The following is a 17374-nucleotide window of genomic DNA, read 5'->3' as shown; positions in this document are numbered from 1 at the left end:
GTATGCAAGCATTGAAGCACTTTATCGTACATGCATTAAATATTTTGGATGTTGATAAATGTTAAGTTGTATTTTGTGTTCAAAACATTTTATCATATGTCAACTTATTAATAAAGGCATCATTTAATAAAGCATTCGACATATGATTATCAAATGGTATAAAATATTAAATGCTTATTCAAAAGTTGTTTGAGACATGCAACATTTAGCAGGCTTTTGTTAGACGATACATTTTGTAAAACGTCTTCTTGAATTAACATGGTTTGAATAAAACATATTTTAAGCTTAAGTTAGTATTGAAATAAATGTTTCTTTTTATAAGACATTTTGCTTGTAAAATGTTGTTTGTTTAGATGGAGGCTCTATCCACTACTATGCTTTTAATCAATTGCCTCCCTTCAACAGTTACTATTTTGATTGTCCTTTCTTTCGTCTTTTAAAACTCACCCCGTTTATAGTATTTTACATACTTTTGGGTGTGTATATTTTGCCCATTCACCTCCATTTGAAAGGCATAAGCTTGGAGCACAATAAGTCTAATGTGCTTTTTTAGGGTATAGTCCCTTTCATAAGGGTTTTGTGTGTTATGATACTTCTAATAAACATTTTCGCATTTCCAAGAATGTGATATTTTTTTATAATCAATTTATGTTTCATTGTCTTTCTCCTACTTCAAATGATGTGGCTATTCTTCGTACTTTTTCTACATTATCTTCATCTATAAAACATTTCCAACCTAACATCACATATATAGGACAACGTTGTTGTCGCAACCGGAATCGCGACGGGACGACGATCCAATAAAAAGGAGAATAAATCATTTTGAAAAGAGAGATTTGGAGTCGCCACCATAGTTTATTCTGGAAAACTACGGAAAAAAACCATAAAATGATAAGGCATGGTCAAATTGAACCAGATTCTTGGTTCGGGAGTCGGTTACGTGTAGGGAAGGTATTAGCACCCTACAACGCCTGCCCTAAGGCAGTACCTTTAACTAAATGCGCGAATGTGGATGTGGTTTTCAAAGTATTTAACTTTCCCTTAAAATAAAATGTTAAAGAAAACAAACAATATTTTTTAGCTTTTTGGGCCCGACAAGGATTAACCTTGCTCCTACGTATTCTCATGTGAGAAATCAGGGTTACGTAGTTCTTTTAGAAACTGTTGAGAAATTTGTTTGAAAATTTGTTTCAGAAATTGTTTGGAAAATGATTTGGATTTTTGGGAGAGTGAGCCTGACAAGGACTGGCCTTGCTCCTACGTATCTTCACTTTTGATGGAGAATCAAGGATCACGTAGTTCTGGCAAGGCGATATTGTTTGTAGTTTTGAAAAAAGTGAATGTTTTTTTTGTTTTTGAAGATTTTATATTTTTTTGGTATTTTATTGTAATATTTATATTTTTTGCGTAATGAGTACTAGGCTGATGCGTACGATCGCACGAGCACTCACACGACTTTTTTCCTCTTATGGTTTTGCGTAATGAGTACTAGGCTGATGCGTACGATCGCACGAGCACTCACACGGCTTTCCCTTTTATTGTTTTGCGTAATGAGTACTAGGCTGATGCGTACGATCGCACGAGCACTCACACGGCTTTTTACTCTTATTGTTTTGCGTAATGAGTACTAGGCTGATGCGTACGATCGCACGAGCACTCACACGGCTTTCCCTTTTATTGTTTTGCGTAATGAGTACTAGGCTGATGCGTACGATCGCACGAGCACTCACACGGCTTTTTATTTGTTTTATATTTGGGCAATAAGTACTAGGCTAATGCGTACGATCGCACGAGTACTCGTACCGATATTTATTACATTAAATGTTTTTTAAAGTTATATATATATTTTTTATTATTTACAATTTTTATAATTTTGTTCATTTTTTTGTAAATTTTATGTAAAACGATGAAACAAGTTTAACAAATATAAACAAAACAAAGGGGCGGGTACTGTACAAGGAGTAACAATCGTAAAAAACTAAATAATAAAAATCAAGGAACAAAAACAAGAAAATAAAGGTCAAAGAGCAGCAGGATGTAGGAAAGAGCGGGGTACCGAAGAAAGAACCTTCGTTTTTATCATTTTTAGACATGGATCCGAACCCAAAAGAAAGGACAGGGGGTGCGCGGGTGAAATATGAGGTATGCAGGTGAAATATGGGGGTGCATGTGAAATATGGGGGTGCGGCCCGAAGCCTTTATTCCGAATTCAGAAAAAACGTTAGGGGTCCCTCCAAGTTCAACTCATTTGTATCAGCATTTCATTTTATCCTCTGAACGAGAGACTCCTGAGACACCTACCTCGTCCGAAGCTTCGCCGGCGATGTCAAGCGCTACCAGGACCGCTGCCGGCGATGCCGTTCACGCCCGTCGGAGCAGTTCTGGCCGCCGCCTCCTCCAAGCAGACCGCCGCAAGTTGCTTCTGGTTTCTCTCCCTCTCTTCTGTTCTCGCGTGATGGAGGTGTTCGGTGCAAGCTTGAAAGGTACGATGATCCGAGAATGGAGGTGCTCTCATGAGGTGAAGGAAAACCTGGGATGCGGATGGCGCGGATGGAAGGATTGCATGCGCTTTGGTGGTTGTTCTGGTCGTGGCGGAGACGTTGAAGATAAAAAAAAAAGCTGGTCCGATAGAGGAACCAAACGGAGGTTTTGATAAGGTAATGAGGACAGCTGGCGCTAGTGATATTGAGAGAGCAGCGGTGGTGATGGCTGGGAAGTAATGGTTGACGAGTAGATTGGAGTCACGGTAGTTAAGGAGTTTGATGATAATGATGAATGGGTTTCACGGTGGTAGCGGGGTTGAGAAGGTGATGGCATGCGGAGGGAAGTGAGCTGCGGTGGTGACTGTTACATTGATTGTGGAGGCGCTGTTGCCGCATGGCACAGTGAAGAAAGTGGTTTCGGGGGTTGCTTACGGTGACTGTCACTGTGGTGTAGGGTTAGATGGGAATATGATGAAGATGGGTGAAGATAGGTAGTGGGCGTGAGGTGTTAACAGTGGCCGTGGATGTTGGATATGAAAGTGATGAAGTTGGCTGTGTATGAGTATAGGAGATAATGGAGAAAGAGAATGCGATGAAAATGATAGGTGCAGGCCGCGGGTGTCAATATGGCTTGTGGCATTGGGTGAATATGGATGATTGGTACTGGACGTTCAGTGTCATGAAGGGATGAAGATTGATTTTCGGTAACAACAGACGTGTACAAATATTTACAACACTAGCCATTCATTAAACAACAACATATGCAAACTTAACATACGTAAGCTTAACACATGCAAACTTAGCAACAACATAGTAGAGGCATGCTCAAAGACAACCTAACAGAGGCATATTCAAAGTCAATCAATCAAACTCAGAAAAACATGGAGTGGAAGGCATTACTTACCTCTTGAAGCTTGGTTCACTCTTTGCTAGCCTCCTGCGTCCGATCTCCTCCTCCTCTCGGTTGGCTTTCCTTTGCAATCAGGTGCTCCCTCCCCAGTTCCCCTTTTTTATGGCTGGAGTGGATGAAGGTTGTTGCTGGAAGTGAGGGCGAAAATGGAGGGCTGGGTAAGGGCGTTTGGCTGTGTGTCGGTGGTTGGAAATGGAAGAAGATGATGATGTCGGATATGAAAATGGATGAAGATTAAAGTACTGCCATGAAATGGTATAAGGATGAAGAAAGATGGTCGTGAGGGGTATCGGAGATGAAAGCGATGAGGTTGGCTATGACAGTGGGTGAATATGGATGTTGGTGATGATTATGGTCTCTATGTGTAGTATCAGGTGTTGGTGATGGGAATGAAGAAGAAAGGAAGGAAGATCATGGGCTCTCCTCTTTCCTTTACTTTTTGTGATTTCTGGTGTTAAGATGATGGACGTTGGCTGTGAGGTCAAGATGTTGGATATGGTGATGGGCGTTGGCCGTGAAAAACTAAAAGGGAAGGATGATAGCCGTGAGTGTGGATATGGCTATGGTGACTGGCGGTGGTCAGAGGTGGTGATTGAAGGATTCGAGATGATAAGGCAGTGAAGCAAGAGTTGTAGATGAAGTGATGATTCCCGGTAGTATCAGGTTTCACGGTTGGTGTATGGTGGGAGGTGACGGTGATGAACCAGTGGTCCCAGTGATAATGGCGCAAGGTGGCTCTTGAAGCTTCCTTTTGTTTCTTCCGCTCTCCATAGCCTCTTTCAAGTGTTGTGCCCTTCTCCTTTTTTTGCTGCTGCGTCACACTGGTAATACCTCTTCCCCCCAGTTCAAAAGAAATCTTCCCCCCTGAAAGCGATGGTGTCCGTGAGAATGAAGAACAAGGTTGTATGGCCGTGGGGTTGGTTATGGGAGATGAATGAAGAGTGGTCAGGAGTGTAGGCCGTAGGTTTCTCCTTGCCTCCCCCGCAAATGAGAGTGTTCATTCCTTAAATTGGCAGAAGATGAAGTTGTCGGCAAGCTTCCATTGAAGGATGGTGGGAAGTGAAGATAGTGGAGGTTGAATGGTCGTAATGGAGGAAGAGGGTGACGGGTGCATATGGATGAGAGGGTGATGAGTCCCCAGGGATCAGAGCCCAGGGATGAATTATTCAATTGGAAAAGGCCAATCCTGCACATGGACGCCCAAACACCACCTCATGCCGCATGTTCCAGAGGAAGCACATGGGAGAAGGAAGTGGTCTTGCCAGACCTTTTAGAACATGGGCACCCGTGGCAGACAAAAGAGAAGGTGTCAGCCAAGAATATTCTCTGTTTCTCCTTTTTAAATTCGCGAAACCCATACGGTCAGCAGCTTTCACATGGCTGCGTGGGGTGCTTGATCATGTGTTCCCAGCAATTTTGTGATGTGGGATGCTCCTCTTCCAGCCAGGCCCTGAATATGGAGCTGCCCATGCTGTCAACGTGCTGTTCGCGTGTCTGTTTCCACCAGCTTTTTGGACGTTCGGTCGAACAGAAAACGAACGCACGTTCATATTACATGAATGAACGCTCTAACTAGGTAGACCCCAGATCCAGGCCGAACACAAGTAGTCACTAACACAAGCCAAGAACGAACGTTCTCATAACATGACAAAGCTATACCAGACGAACGCTCAAAACCGAACGCCAAACCAGCCGTAGAAGAGAGAGTGATATTGGACGAGCGGTAGAAAACATGCATGCCGAGCCTTAAAACCGAATCATCCAACTCCATTGGGCCGAAAACTGACATCAAACAAAACTAGACCGAACGCGAAACATCAGTCATAGACCAAGACCGAACGTTCAAATGGAGAGACCGAACCTTCATTAAACAAAATGACCGAGCGCTAAACGATCGGTAAACTTGAGAAGCCAATCAGTCGAACAAAGCAATTTAAGAGCCGAACGTCAATGAGAATGGACGAACGTTGTATGGACGAACGGTCAAACAGTTGGAAAGCTTGAGGACGAACGGTTGCAGGCCGAACGTCTGATATATTTCAATAGAGGACGAACGGTTGCAGGCAGGGTGAACGGGACGAACGCTGGATCAAAAATGACGAACGGTCGACAATTGGAGCGCTGAATGACCGAACGCTTAAGGCTGAGAAAAGCCAAACGTGCCGAAGGCTCACGATTTAGGACGAACGGTCACATAGCTACAGTCAAAGGCCGAACGCTGCTTTCCCTTTTTTTTTATATATTTGTATTAATATTATTATATTTTTATTATTATTTTATTTTCATTTTTATTTTTTTTATTTTTTTTATTATTTTTTTTTATTTTTTTTGATAAAAATAAAATTATTAATCAACCCGGACGAAATTGAGTGTTGACAGCTGCCCCTCTTTACTTAGATTTTACTAGATTATATGACAAACAAAGTTTTCATATTATCAAAGTAAAAGATAAGTAAAGATAGAAATACTAATTTCGTCTGGGTTTCAAGATAAACAAGAAACAAACAGAGAGTAAAACAAACAAACAAAGCTGAGAATTGAAGTGCGACAACCTCGTGAAGGGTGTACCAATGCTACAAATGAAGCGAATGAGAAATTTTTTTGTTTTTTTGTTTTTTTTTTGTTTTTTTGTTTTTTTTTTTTTTTTGAGTGCATGAATAAAATGAACAAAATTAAATGAATGGGAAATTGGAATTTGATTGGTTCGACCATTGCCATGCAGAGAGTCGTTTTGAAAAAATTAAAATCTGGACTTGACCATTGCCAATGCAGAGGGTCATTTTGAAAATTTGGACTGACCATTGCCATGCAGAGGGTCACTTTGAAAAATTGGACTGACCATTGCCATGCAGAGGGTCACTTTGAAAAATTTGGACTGACCATTGCCATGTAGAGGGTCATTTTGAAAATTGGACTGACCATTGCCATGCAGAGGGTCACTTTGAAAAATTGGACTGACCATTGCCATGCAGAGGGTCACTTTGAAAAATTGGACTGACCATTGCCATGCAGAGGGTCACTTTGAAAAATTTGGACTGACCATTGCCATGCAGAGGGTCATTTTGAAAATTGGACTGACCATTGCCATGCAGAGGGTCACTTTGAAAATTTGGACTGACCATTGCCATGCAGAGGGTCACTTTGAAAAATTGGACTGACCATTGCCATGCAGAGGGTCACTTTGAAAAATTTGGACTGACCATTGCCATGCAGAGGGTCATTTTGAAAATTGGACTGACCATTGCCATGCAGAGGGTCACTTTGAAAAATTGGACTGACCATTGCCATGCAGAGGGTCACTTTGAAAAATTGGACTGACCATTGCCATGCAGAGGGTCACTTTGAAAAATTTGGACTGACCATTGCCATGCAGAGGGTCATTTTGAAAATTGGACTGACCATTGCCATGGAGAGGGTCACTTTGAAAAATTGGACTGACCATTGCCATGCAGAGGGTCATTTTGAAAAATTGGACTGACCATTGCCATGCAGAGGGTCGTTTTGAAAAATTCGACTGACCATTGCCATGCAGAGGGTCGTGTGAAAAAGTAAAAATGGGCTCGACCATTGTCTTACAGAGGGCCGAGATACCAATGACAGAAAGTAAAATTTGGGCTCGACCATTGTCTTACAGAGGGCCGAGACACCATTGATAGAAAGTAAAAATTGGGCACGACCATTGTCTTACAGAGGGCCGAGATACCAATGACAGAAAGTAAAATTGGGCTTGATCATTGTCTTACAGAGGGCCAAGATACCAATGACAAAAAGTAAAAATTGGGCACGACCATTGTCTTACAGAGGGCCGAGATACCAATGACAGAAAGTAAAATTGGGCTTGACCATTGTCTTACAGAGGGCCAAGATACCAATGACAGAAAGTAAAATTGGTTGATTGTTTTGAAAAGACGAAATTTTGAATTTGTTGAAAATTTGAGAATTTTTTTGATTTTTGATTGATTTTTTTTTTTTTTGAAAATTTTGAAATTAAGAAACAAGGTGTTGCATTTTTGTACAAGTATATGGAATCTTGATATGCAAGAGAAACTTGGTTGATGAAAATTTTGAAATTTAGAGAAGAAAACTTTGATGAATGTTGATTTTTTTTGTCTTTTTGAAGGAAGAAAATTTGATGTAATGCACATGGAGGGGAAAACTTTGATGCATTTTTTTGTCTTTTTGAAAGAAGAAAAATTTGATGAATACATGGAGGCAAATTCAAAGTTGATGAACCTATGACATTTTTTTTTAGAGTCAATTTGTTTCCTCTGAAATCATCCAATTTATGACGATCTAGACTTCCAATTTCTTTTCAATGGACGTCCAAATTCTAAAGTCAACTGTTCAAAATGAAGCTTGTGTGCCTAACATTTCTTGACGAGATACTAGTGTGTACATGCTTGGTATCAAGGGTTGGATTTGGAGAGTACCGGGTTGGCTACTTGAGTCTCCTACTCCTTAAAATGGCTACAAAGGCCAATGTGAGGTAGTAGATACCCAGAAGCTGCTCTGGAACATGGTAAAAGTATTGGTATGGACAAAAGTATCTGAAATGAGAGGGAATAAGTCAGGAATTAGGGAGTGAGAATATCATGTGGGATTTGCAAATTGCCCCAATTTTGGTGGTTTTGGATTTCTGAAGTTCGGGGCGAACCAAGATCATGCAAGGCTCAACAAGGGATGCCTCAGTCTTTGTATGAGCTTTGAATGTTCAGATGAAAAAATTTTGAGATTTAACAAAATTGCTCAATACTCTGAATGGGCTTAAGCATATGAAAGTCACGCCTTGGTTTTGGGTATGAGTCAATTAAGCGAGGTTCCACAAGAAGTTGCCCCCCACTTTGGGTTTACAAATGATAAGATGGACTCAAAAAATCATACAAAACCCCAAAGTGTCTGCCCTTGTCTTGGTACGAACCTTGAATATACAGATGAAACAAATGTGAGATTAAAAAAGTCGTCCAATATTCTGAATGGGCCGGGCCGAAACATATGAAACTCACATAGTTGCCCAAAATTGTCCCCTAGATTGGGAATCGGGGGAAGAGTTGAATGGAATTTGAATGTGTTCAGGAATTTGTGATGGATATGAAAAGGATTGGCTTGAAAAGATTGCCCCAAATGGTTCGATTTTCCCTTTGTATAATTTTGATCAATAGGGAGTTCCCTTCATCCGAGGACATTTATTTTTCATCATTTTTCATTTTTTTTTTGACTGCATTGTTAGTCATTTTGATTTGTCTCGAAAATTAAACTTTATGAAAAATTTAAGCAACCATTATTCAATCTGTGTGGACTTTTATTGGGCTTGTAATGTGGCTTGGGCTAAGGGTGTTGAAAGAAAGGATATAACGGCTCAAATAAATTTTTGTGGGTATTTTTTTTGAAAAACAAGGGTTACCCTCTATACTTTGTATCAGTTATTCGTCAAAATTGTTTTGACTATTTTGCCCTTTCTCAAATTTCATTCTTTGCTTGCCATCACTTTGTGATTCTTTGCATTTTTGCTTCACTTTTGAGGAATACACTTCATTTGATCACTAAGTGTGTTCTTCCTGCAATTTGAGTTGATTCCTACCATGATGGTAACCTCTGTTTGGGTAAAATTTTGAAAAGAAATTTCTTATTAGCTCAAATTGGGTATCAAAGGATATATTTTTGTTTTTTTTTTTTTGGATGAAGAAAAATGGCCACACGTCATTTCAAATATTGGTTGTTTCATTTTCAAAAGATTAATTAAGAGACAAAGACTAAATGATCTCAACAGAGTCATTTTTCATTCTTTTTTTTATTTTTTTCCTTTTTTTTTCAACGGGCTTCAGGATCTCCCAAATGAAAGCCAATGGAGGTAACGGAAAAATCTGCCCCAGTGTAAAACTTAATGTTTATTATTTGGGCTCAAGAACATGATTGGGCCAATCTCTTGGTATAGCGAGGGCTAAAAGATGATGTTTTCAAGCGATGCACACACAAATATCTCTTAAGAATATGTGATTTGATCATTTAACTCCAGGAGATTATGACATCCATTATATTTTTTTGAAATCTCATAAAATGGATGATTTGCATCGAAAACAAATGACTCAACTTTTGCGTATTTTTTGGTTTTATGCATGAAGAAAAGTAAAATGAAATGAAAATGATGATACTAGTTGAAAAACATATTTTTTTTTGTTTTAAGAGAAAATTACGTATGGCGGCCAGTATGAAAACTGGGCTTGGGGGCTAGTGTGAGAACTGGGCTTAGAGGGCCAGTGTGAGCTGGGCTTAGGGGGCCAGTGTGGGAACTGGGCTTAGAGGGCCAGTGTGAGCTGGGCTTAGGGGGCCAGTGTGAGCTGGGCTTAGGGGGCCAGTGTGAAAACTGGGCTTGGGGGCCAGTGTGAGTTGGGCTTAGGGGGCCAGTGTGAGAACTGGGCTTACGGGCCAGTGTGAGCTGGGCTTAAGGGCCAGTGTGAGAACTGGGCTTACAGGCCAGTGTGAGCTGGGCTTAAGGGGCCAGTGTGAGAACTGGGCTTACGGGCCAGTGTGAGCTGGGCTTTTGAATTTTGAGAATTTTTGAAACTTGTGATTTGAAAAATATTCGCCAGTGTGAAAACTGGGCTTAATGGGCCAGTATGGAAACTGGGCTTGGGGGCCAGTGTGAAAACTGGGCTTTTGGGGCCAGTGAGAGCTGGGCTTTTGGGGCCAGTGAGAGCTGGGCTTAAGGGGCCAGTGAGAGAACTGGGCTTTTGGGGCCAGTGTAGGAACTGGGCTTTTATGGGCCAGTGTAGGAACTGGGCTTTTGGGGCCAGTGTAGGAACTGGGCTTTTGGGGCCAGTGAGAGCTGGGCTTAGGGGGCCAGTGAGAGAACTGGGCTTGGGGGCCAGTGTGAAAACTGGGCTTTTGGGGCCAGTGAGAGCTGGGCTTTTGGGGCCAGTGTAGGAACTGGGCTTTTGGGGCCAGTGAGAGCTGGGCTTTTGGGGCCAGTGAGAGAACTGGGCTTGGGGGCCAGTGTGAAAACTGGGCTTTTGGGGCCAGTGAGAGCTGGGCTTAGGGGCCAGTGAGAGAACTGGGCTTAGTCAGCAATGCCAAAATTGATATAAGAAAACTTGATTTAGAAAAAAAAACGTTTGAATAAAATAAAAGTGTTTTTTTTTTTACTTTCTGAAACGGGAAAATCCAGATCGGATCGGACCCAAGGAGAAGTAAAATAGAAGGAAGTTGGACTTACCAGGCACATTGACCCAATGGATCAGATGACCTGAGCCGTGTGAACTTGTTACAAGAAGATGACAAAGAAAACACATTTTTTTTTTACATTTTTCAAAGTTTATGGAACAAGCTAAAAGAAAATCATTTTTTGTTATGAGAAGATTTCACAAGATTGAACTAGAGAAAATTTTGTAACACCACCAGACTCAATGAGTCCAACACTATTCTTGTTACAACCATGACAAAATCTTCAGACAAGGATCTGAATTCCTTTAATTTTATCTTTTGCACAAATACTTGTTCACACAAATGAAAAGGAAAATTTGAATTCAAAACACAAGATCTACAAAGACATGCATTTTTTATTTTTTCAGAAATTCGGATGCACCAGTTTAAGAGAAACCTCATATGACAAAGGGGCCTAATGGGCTCAAAAAACTGTTCATCTTTCATTCTCAAATTTTTGTTACAAATGCAAAGAAAATTACACAAGCCAATTTGAACAAATATACAAAACATCATTCAACAGCAAAAATGTGAAAACAAAATATTTTTGACATATTTTCAAAAGAAGTATACTCGAGAGAAAACCACGAAGGCCATTGGGCCTAATGGGCTCGAGCACTGTTTTTTTTTCAATATTTTTGATTTATTCAAAAATGTAGAAGAAGAAGGAATAAAAATCAAACAAAATGGTGATGTGAAATTACAAACATGCCAAAATAATTCTTCACTCAAATTTATATTTCAGAAAGAATTGGGTTCAAAGAAGGCTAACATGGTAATGAGGCCCAATGAACCTGAAAATGTCCTTTATCATGCAAATGAAAAACAATTTTGAACACTTCAAATTTTACATCACTCCACTTATATATTTTTTGAAAATTTTCCATTTATCATATTTTTGATTTTTTTTTTGTTTTATATTTTTTTTTTTTGAAATCGGATCATCTAAGAAGTTTTGAATTGGGCCGGATCGACCCAACAAAACCCTACCCGTTTTCAGATTTTCAAATTTTTTTTTATGAATTCAGAAAGATCAGACCGACACCAGACGGTTGCAGCGACCGGAACTATAGCCACAGTGGATTTGCTCGGCTATAAAACGGGTGTCCCTTCGGGGTCGAGCGACATTTTCTGATTTCGCTCTCTCTCTATCCTTCTCTTTCTTCCTTGAGCGTCTGGATTTCTGCGAGGAGCCTCTGCCCCCGCCTTCCACAGCGTCCGTGTCTTCCGAGGAGCTTCCGTGTGCCTTCCACTTCCAGGTAAGTCTTCTGAGCTCTAAATCCTCTTTCTTTCCTTTAAGTTTCTTATTTTCTTGCCCTTCCTTTCACTCTTCCCTCTCTGCTTTTCTTTCCCTTTCCCTTCATCATTTTTTTTTGTTCGGTTTTCCTGTCTTTCTTCCCGTTATGCTCTTTTTTTTTCTGCTTTCTGCTCTTCTTTTCTTTTATGCTTTCGCTTTCTGTTTCTGCTTTACTTCCCCTCTCCCCTTTATGTTTTTCTTTTCTGCAAGCTCTTCTATTCTTCCTTTTGATTTATCTGCTCTTATTTCCGTCCTGCCCTTCTCTGCTTTTCTTTCTGAATCTTCTTTCTTCCTCCTCTTTTTTTTAATTTTAAAAAACTTAAAACACTTAAAAACACAACTGTCTTAAACTTAAGGGGTATATAGGCTGGAAACCAGACGTTTATCTCCCTTCGTTTGAAGGTATGACAGAGACAATCGGGTAGAACAACGCCACGTACCCCCTAAAAAATAGAAAACTTAAAAAGAGAATTTATTTGAATGAACCGGACATGGACAAATGGAAAAGGACAAAAGGACATAGATCCGTTTAGGACCCTCTTGCAAGGACCGTGAAACAGATCCGAGACCAGACACTGAAATAACAAAAACCGACCGGACCAAAAAAACTTAAAAGGAAACAAAAACGAATAAAGAAAACACTGAAAATACTTCTTTTGTTTTATGCTTTTGTTATGTTTTTGTTCTTTTTATTTTTATATTTTTTTTTTGTAGAAAACTTTAGAGAAGAAGGATGAGCGAGATGGAGATGGATAGGTATACCAGTCAGCGGTGGCGACCTACTGACGATCAGGTCTGAATGATGACCAATATTTACAATTACGGGGTCACACATCCCAGCAGAGCGCAAGTCGTCGAGATTGCGTCTCGACTAAGGGTTTTCGCAGATGTCAGCGAATACAATGTGCACTGCTGGTTTAACAACCACGGCAATCGGGTCAGGCGCTGGCAAGCGGAGATAGACCCCACTGGCACTCAGTTTTCACAACTGCCGCTATACATGTATGGTAAGCATCCTGATCACCTCCACCCCTTTTTTTTTGAAAATTTCCCTCTTCATCTTATTATTGACAATTTTTTTGTTTTTTTTTTATTATTTTTTTTTGGAAAGAATACGACTGGGTGATCATGAGGGCGCCGAGGCTGCTGGACTTGTTCCCCGTTCCGATCATCATCGACGACGATAGGGACACACGACAAATCGCACCACCCATGCTTCTCACATTCCGCACCAGAGCTCCCTCGACGGAGCTCTCCCTTAGACCACCGCAACCAGCCCGGGAATACTTTCGCTAAATTTCCTTCATTTATTTTTTTTTTTTTTTTTTAATTTTTTTTTTTTTGGTCTGTAACTTAACGATCACCCGTGATCGAACCACGAACATTGTTTATTTGCCTTTGTTATCTGCTTTATTTGCCCTTTTTTTATTTTAATTTGTGACTTTGCACTTTTTTTTTTTTATTTCTGCTTTTTCTTTTCTTTGCATTTTTATTTTATTTATCATGATGCCAAGATCGTATGAGTGTATCCGACCTTTACTGTAATTTCCTGCTCCGATGATGAAATGAAATTAGATTTTTATGCTTTTTCTTTTTATTTGGTCCAAAGAAAAAATTCTAATCGAATAAACAAAGAAGAAGAGGACTTTTGAAAAAATTTACAATGAAGGAAGATAAGGAAAATTAACTTCGAAAAATGAGAATGAGAGTAAAACTCAAAATTATTTGCATGAAAGAACGAAGAAATGGGCTCAAGATAAGCCTTTGATGGAAAACATGATGAAATACACGCTGACACCAGTGTAAAGATGGAAAACATGCCTCACAATAAATTGGGGAAAATCTGACACTGTAATCTTGTTTTTGATTTTCAAATTTGCTATTTTTTTTGGAAAAAACAAGAGTTTAGTAATTTGCAAGTAAGACAAGCGAAAAATTTTTTTTTTTGTATTTTCTCCACGACACCCTATTAGGACATGATTTCCAGTAAACCTTGGAGATACCAAGTAATGAAATTTCACATTAAAAGTTCATGGATGAAAGCGTGATATCAATGAGCATAAACCTCGTAGTGAGACAAATTAAAGCTCGAGCAAAACAACATCAGTTCCCACTTTTACAATAACTTATGCTTTCCAAATAATCCGAGAGTCCTCTTCACTCGTCCATGGCATTTGTAGAGGTGAACTCACGCCTTGCCGCAGTGCTAGATTACATTTCTTCAAACTTTAAACATCCTGAATCGATCAAAGATTGCACTTTACGTTTTAGAGCCTTGCATGCCTCAGTTGAATGTCCACACGCTCCTGCATGATAATCACACCTGGCATTTACGTCATAGTTCTTTGGGTACGGAGGTCGTATAGGCCTAGTTGGACAAATCTTCATGAGGTTTCTACGGAGAAGATCCGATAGTAGCTCCGTATAGGTCATGGGGATAGGAGTGAAGTTGGCGACCCTCTCATCACGATTGTAATTTCTTCGTTCAGTGGCTCGACTAGACCCATAGGAATGTGACATTTGAGGATAGGCAATAAAATGGGAATTAGCTCTTCGCTTCTTATCTTTCTCATGTCTAAGACCATACTCGTTTAGACTGGCTACTAGCTCTGGGCCTAGTGCAATTTTTCCACTTCTTATGCCACTCTCAACCCTCTCTCCAATTACTACTATGTCAGTAAAACTTAAGGAAACGCTGCCTATCATGTGTTCATAAAATGGGGTTTGCAGAGTATTCAAAAATATGATAGTCATCTCCTTGTCGCTCAGAGGCGGTTCTACTTGAGCAGCAATTTCTCTCCACCTTTGGGCATATTCTCTGAATGATTCAGACTCTTTCTTCACTACGTTTTGCAGTTGTAATCTGTCAGGTGTTAGATATTTATTATATTCATACTGCTTTAGAAATGCGCTAACCAGATCTTTCCATGAGTAGATGTGAGTCGATTCCAAACGCATGTACCAAGTTAGAGCCATGCCAGTTAAACTTTCTTGGAAGAAATGAATCAAAAGTTTTTCATCGTGGACATAAGCTGCCATTTTCCTGCAGTACATGGTTATATGGCCCCTCGGGCAAGTATTTCCCCGATATTTCTCAAATTCTGGCATCCTGAACCTTGGAGGTATCACCACATCATGAACTAAACACAGTTTTTTAGTATCTTCAAATTCAAAACTTCCTTCACCCTCTATGGCTCTCAACCTCTTCTCAAGGACTTCTAATCTGCTCTTATCATCCTTAAAATCTCCTGGTGTAATGACACAAGATGGAGACTTCGTCTTAGGTTGTTTTTTCATCATCATGCTCTCAATATCTGGTCGGATAATCTGCCCAGGAATTGTGAAAGTGGTTGCCCCAGGCTCGTCTTCTACTTCAACTGCATTATCTTCGGCCTTTTGAGTGTCAAGATGGCCCAAGTCTACTCCTAAGGGTGGAGTATAATTCGGGGGAAGACGATGGGAAGGAAAAGTTTGTGCTTCCGGAACTTCTTGTTGTAGTCTTTGTGCGGATGGATCTCCGGGGATTTGTAAGGCATTCAGGGCTTCTAAGATTCGACTGATTTGTCCTTTCAGGTGTTGGATATCGGCTTCTATTCCCTCTTGAACTTCTACTTCGTTCTCCATGATTTTGCCACTGGTTCGTGTCCTTTAGGGTGTCTTAGATGCTTAGCTGTATATTTTTTTGTGAAACAAATTAAGAAAAAATAAAAATAAAAATAAAAAAAGAAAAGAAAAGAAAAGAAAACATAGTTCAAATTCTCTAGTCAGAAACTATAAAGCTGTGAAAATATTTGCCCCGGTATAATTTGGAAATTAACATGAAACAAAGTCAATAAGGTGGTTCATCATTAAGAAATCCCCAAAATGCTAGACATAGGAATTCTTGGTCAACCATCGCAGGCTTTAGTCATCGCATTCTTCATTTGTCTGATCAGTTTCTCACAGCAATTGAGGAATGTTTCAATCCCCTTAGGCGGGTTGATGATTGACATTACAGACCCAGCATCAGCTAATATCTTAGGAACATTTTCAATGACTTCATTGATGAAGAAAGCTAATTGTGAGTGACTTGTCCTTCTTCAACGACATATTTCTTCATCTGACTCATCAACCTTTATGTCCCCTTTTAGCTGAATGGCAACATTCCTACTAGTTTTGTCGCTGCTGCTTCTATCCACTGCTCATTATTTTGAAATTTCTTTTCGCAAATTGGGTTAGGGAAATTAATTACAACTTGATTGTCTTAACCCTTTCCGTGATTCATTGGCTAAGGGAAACTTCCACTAACAGTCCATGATCTTGGACCTTTCTTTGAAGCGAACAACATTTCCCCGAGTGTCTTTAACTTGATGAAACATTTCAGCAAAAGATTCATGCCTCATATGATCTGCAATGTGGCGAGAGATGCAGGTGTTAGCGATCCTCTCAGGATACTCAAATTATTTTTTGCGCTAACATAGGATTGCAATTAATACACCACCTAATACCCATGAGGGGTACATTAGGTTACCTCCTGCAATGATATGTAATCTGATCTATGCTGCCAAGGGACACACCATTTATCTTGTTCTTCGTTTAAACTTGCACAAAGTTGCGCCCATCCATTTGCTCTTTTCACATGTGGTTCACAAGGAACAGCCTAAGACAAGTGCAAAAGTTCCTAAAAGTCACTTCTTTTTCCAATGGTGACCCTTATTCACCTGACTGAGTACCTGTGATGGACTTTCTGTACAAAATCCAATTTTCTCTCGGGTAATCGTTTACAGTGTCCTTGTAATCGATTATATACTGCAATAACTCATCCATGGGGTACAGGGAATTTAAGGCGTCTCCAGTCTCACGGAAAATGAATCACAAATACAACACTGGTAGACAACATAACATCTTTCCCCCCTTAAGTTCGTAACAACGATTAAGGGTCTCATAAACTTCAGCTAGGATGGTAGTGACTGGGTTCTCACATCGGTCTTTGTCTCCCACAAATGCATTCATAGCGGCATAGTCGACGAGGTTTTTGACATTTAGGAGAAATCATGATACCATAGAGGAGAAGAGCCAATACATCCTTAAACATTTCCCCATTTTCCTCTTAAGCCAAACGATGTAGGTATTCCTATAAGTATCTTTGAGGAAGGCCCCTCACCTTGCTTTTGATTGTGAACTCGCTTTCCAACTTCATTGGGTGTACTTTCCTTATCCTCGCTAACTGCAAGATAAGTATATACTGCTCAAGGTGGCTGTATGAAGTCTCTTCCATATTTAAGACTTGCTCGAATTCTTCCACTGGTGGCACTAGTTGGAAATCTTGGAAAGTGAAGCACCTTAGTGGTGGATCATAGTACTGGGTTAAAGTAGTAATTGCTGATGTTTGGACCTCCACCTCTAACAGACTCAACAAATTCTTATACCCCACCAATATTATCCTCCTTTACTCGACGTGCATCTTTTCGTCAAAATGTATGAACTCGAATACCTCTTGACTCAAAA

At 40.1% G+C, this 17374-nt stretch overlaps 1 protein-coding gene across 1 annotated transcript; it reads right to left on the bottom strand.

Moving 5' to 3' along the window:
• Positions 1-14098: 14098 nt before the first annotated feature.
• Positions 14099-15511, bottom strand: LOC108336963 (uncharacterized). The gene has a single exon (XM_017573404.1). The coding sequence runs from the start codon at positions 15509-15511 to the stop codon at positions 14099-14101; it is 1413 nt and encodes a 470-aa protein (XP_017428893.1).
• Between the last annotated feature and the right edge of the window lie 1863 nt (positions 15512-17374).

The sequence above is a fragment of the Vigna angularis genome, chromosome 7 (assembly GCF_016808095.1).
Source record: "Vigna angularis cultivar LongXiaoDou No.4 chromosome 7, ASM1680809v1, whole genome shotgun sequence".
NCBI classification, from domain to species: domain Eukaryota; kingdom Viridiplantae; phylum Streptophyta; class Magnoliopsida; order Fabales; family Fabaceae; genus Vigna; species Vigna angularis.
Note: the sequence above shows the minus strand (reverse complement) of the source record. Positions and strands in the feature narration are given on the sequence as shown.

What these genes read in the sequence shown, in the direction of transcription:
- LOC108336963 (XM_017573404.1), bottom strand. Translation starts at nt 15,511, where the DNA reads ATGGAGAACGAAGTAGAAGTTCAAGAGGGAATAGAAGCCGATATCCAA.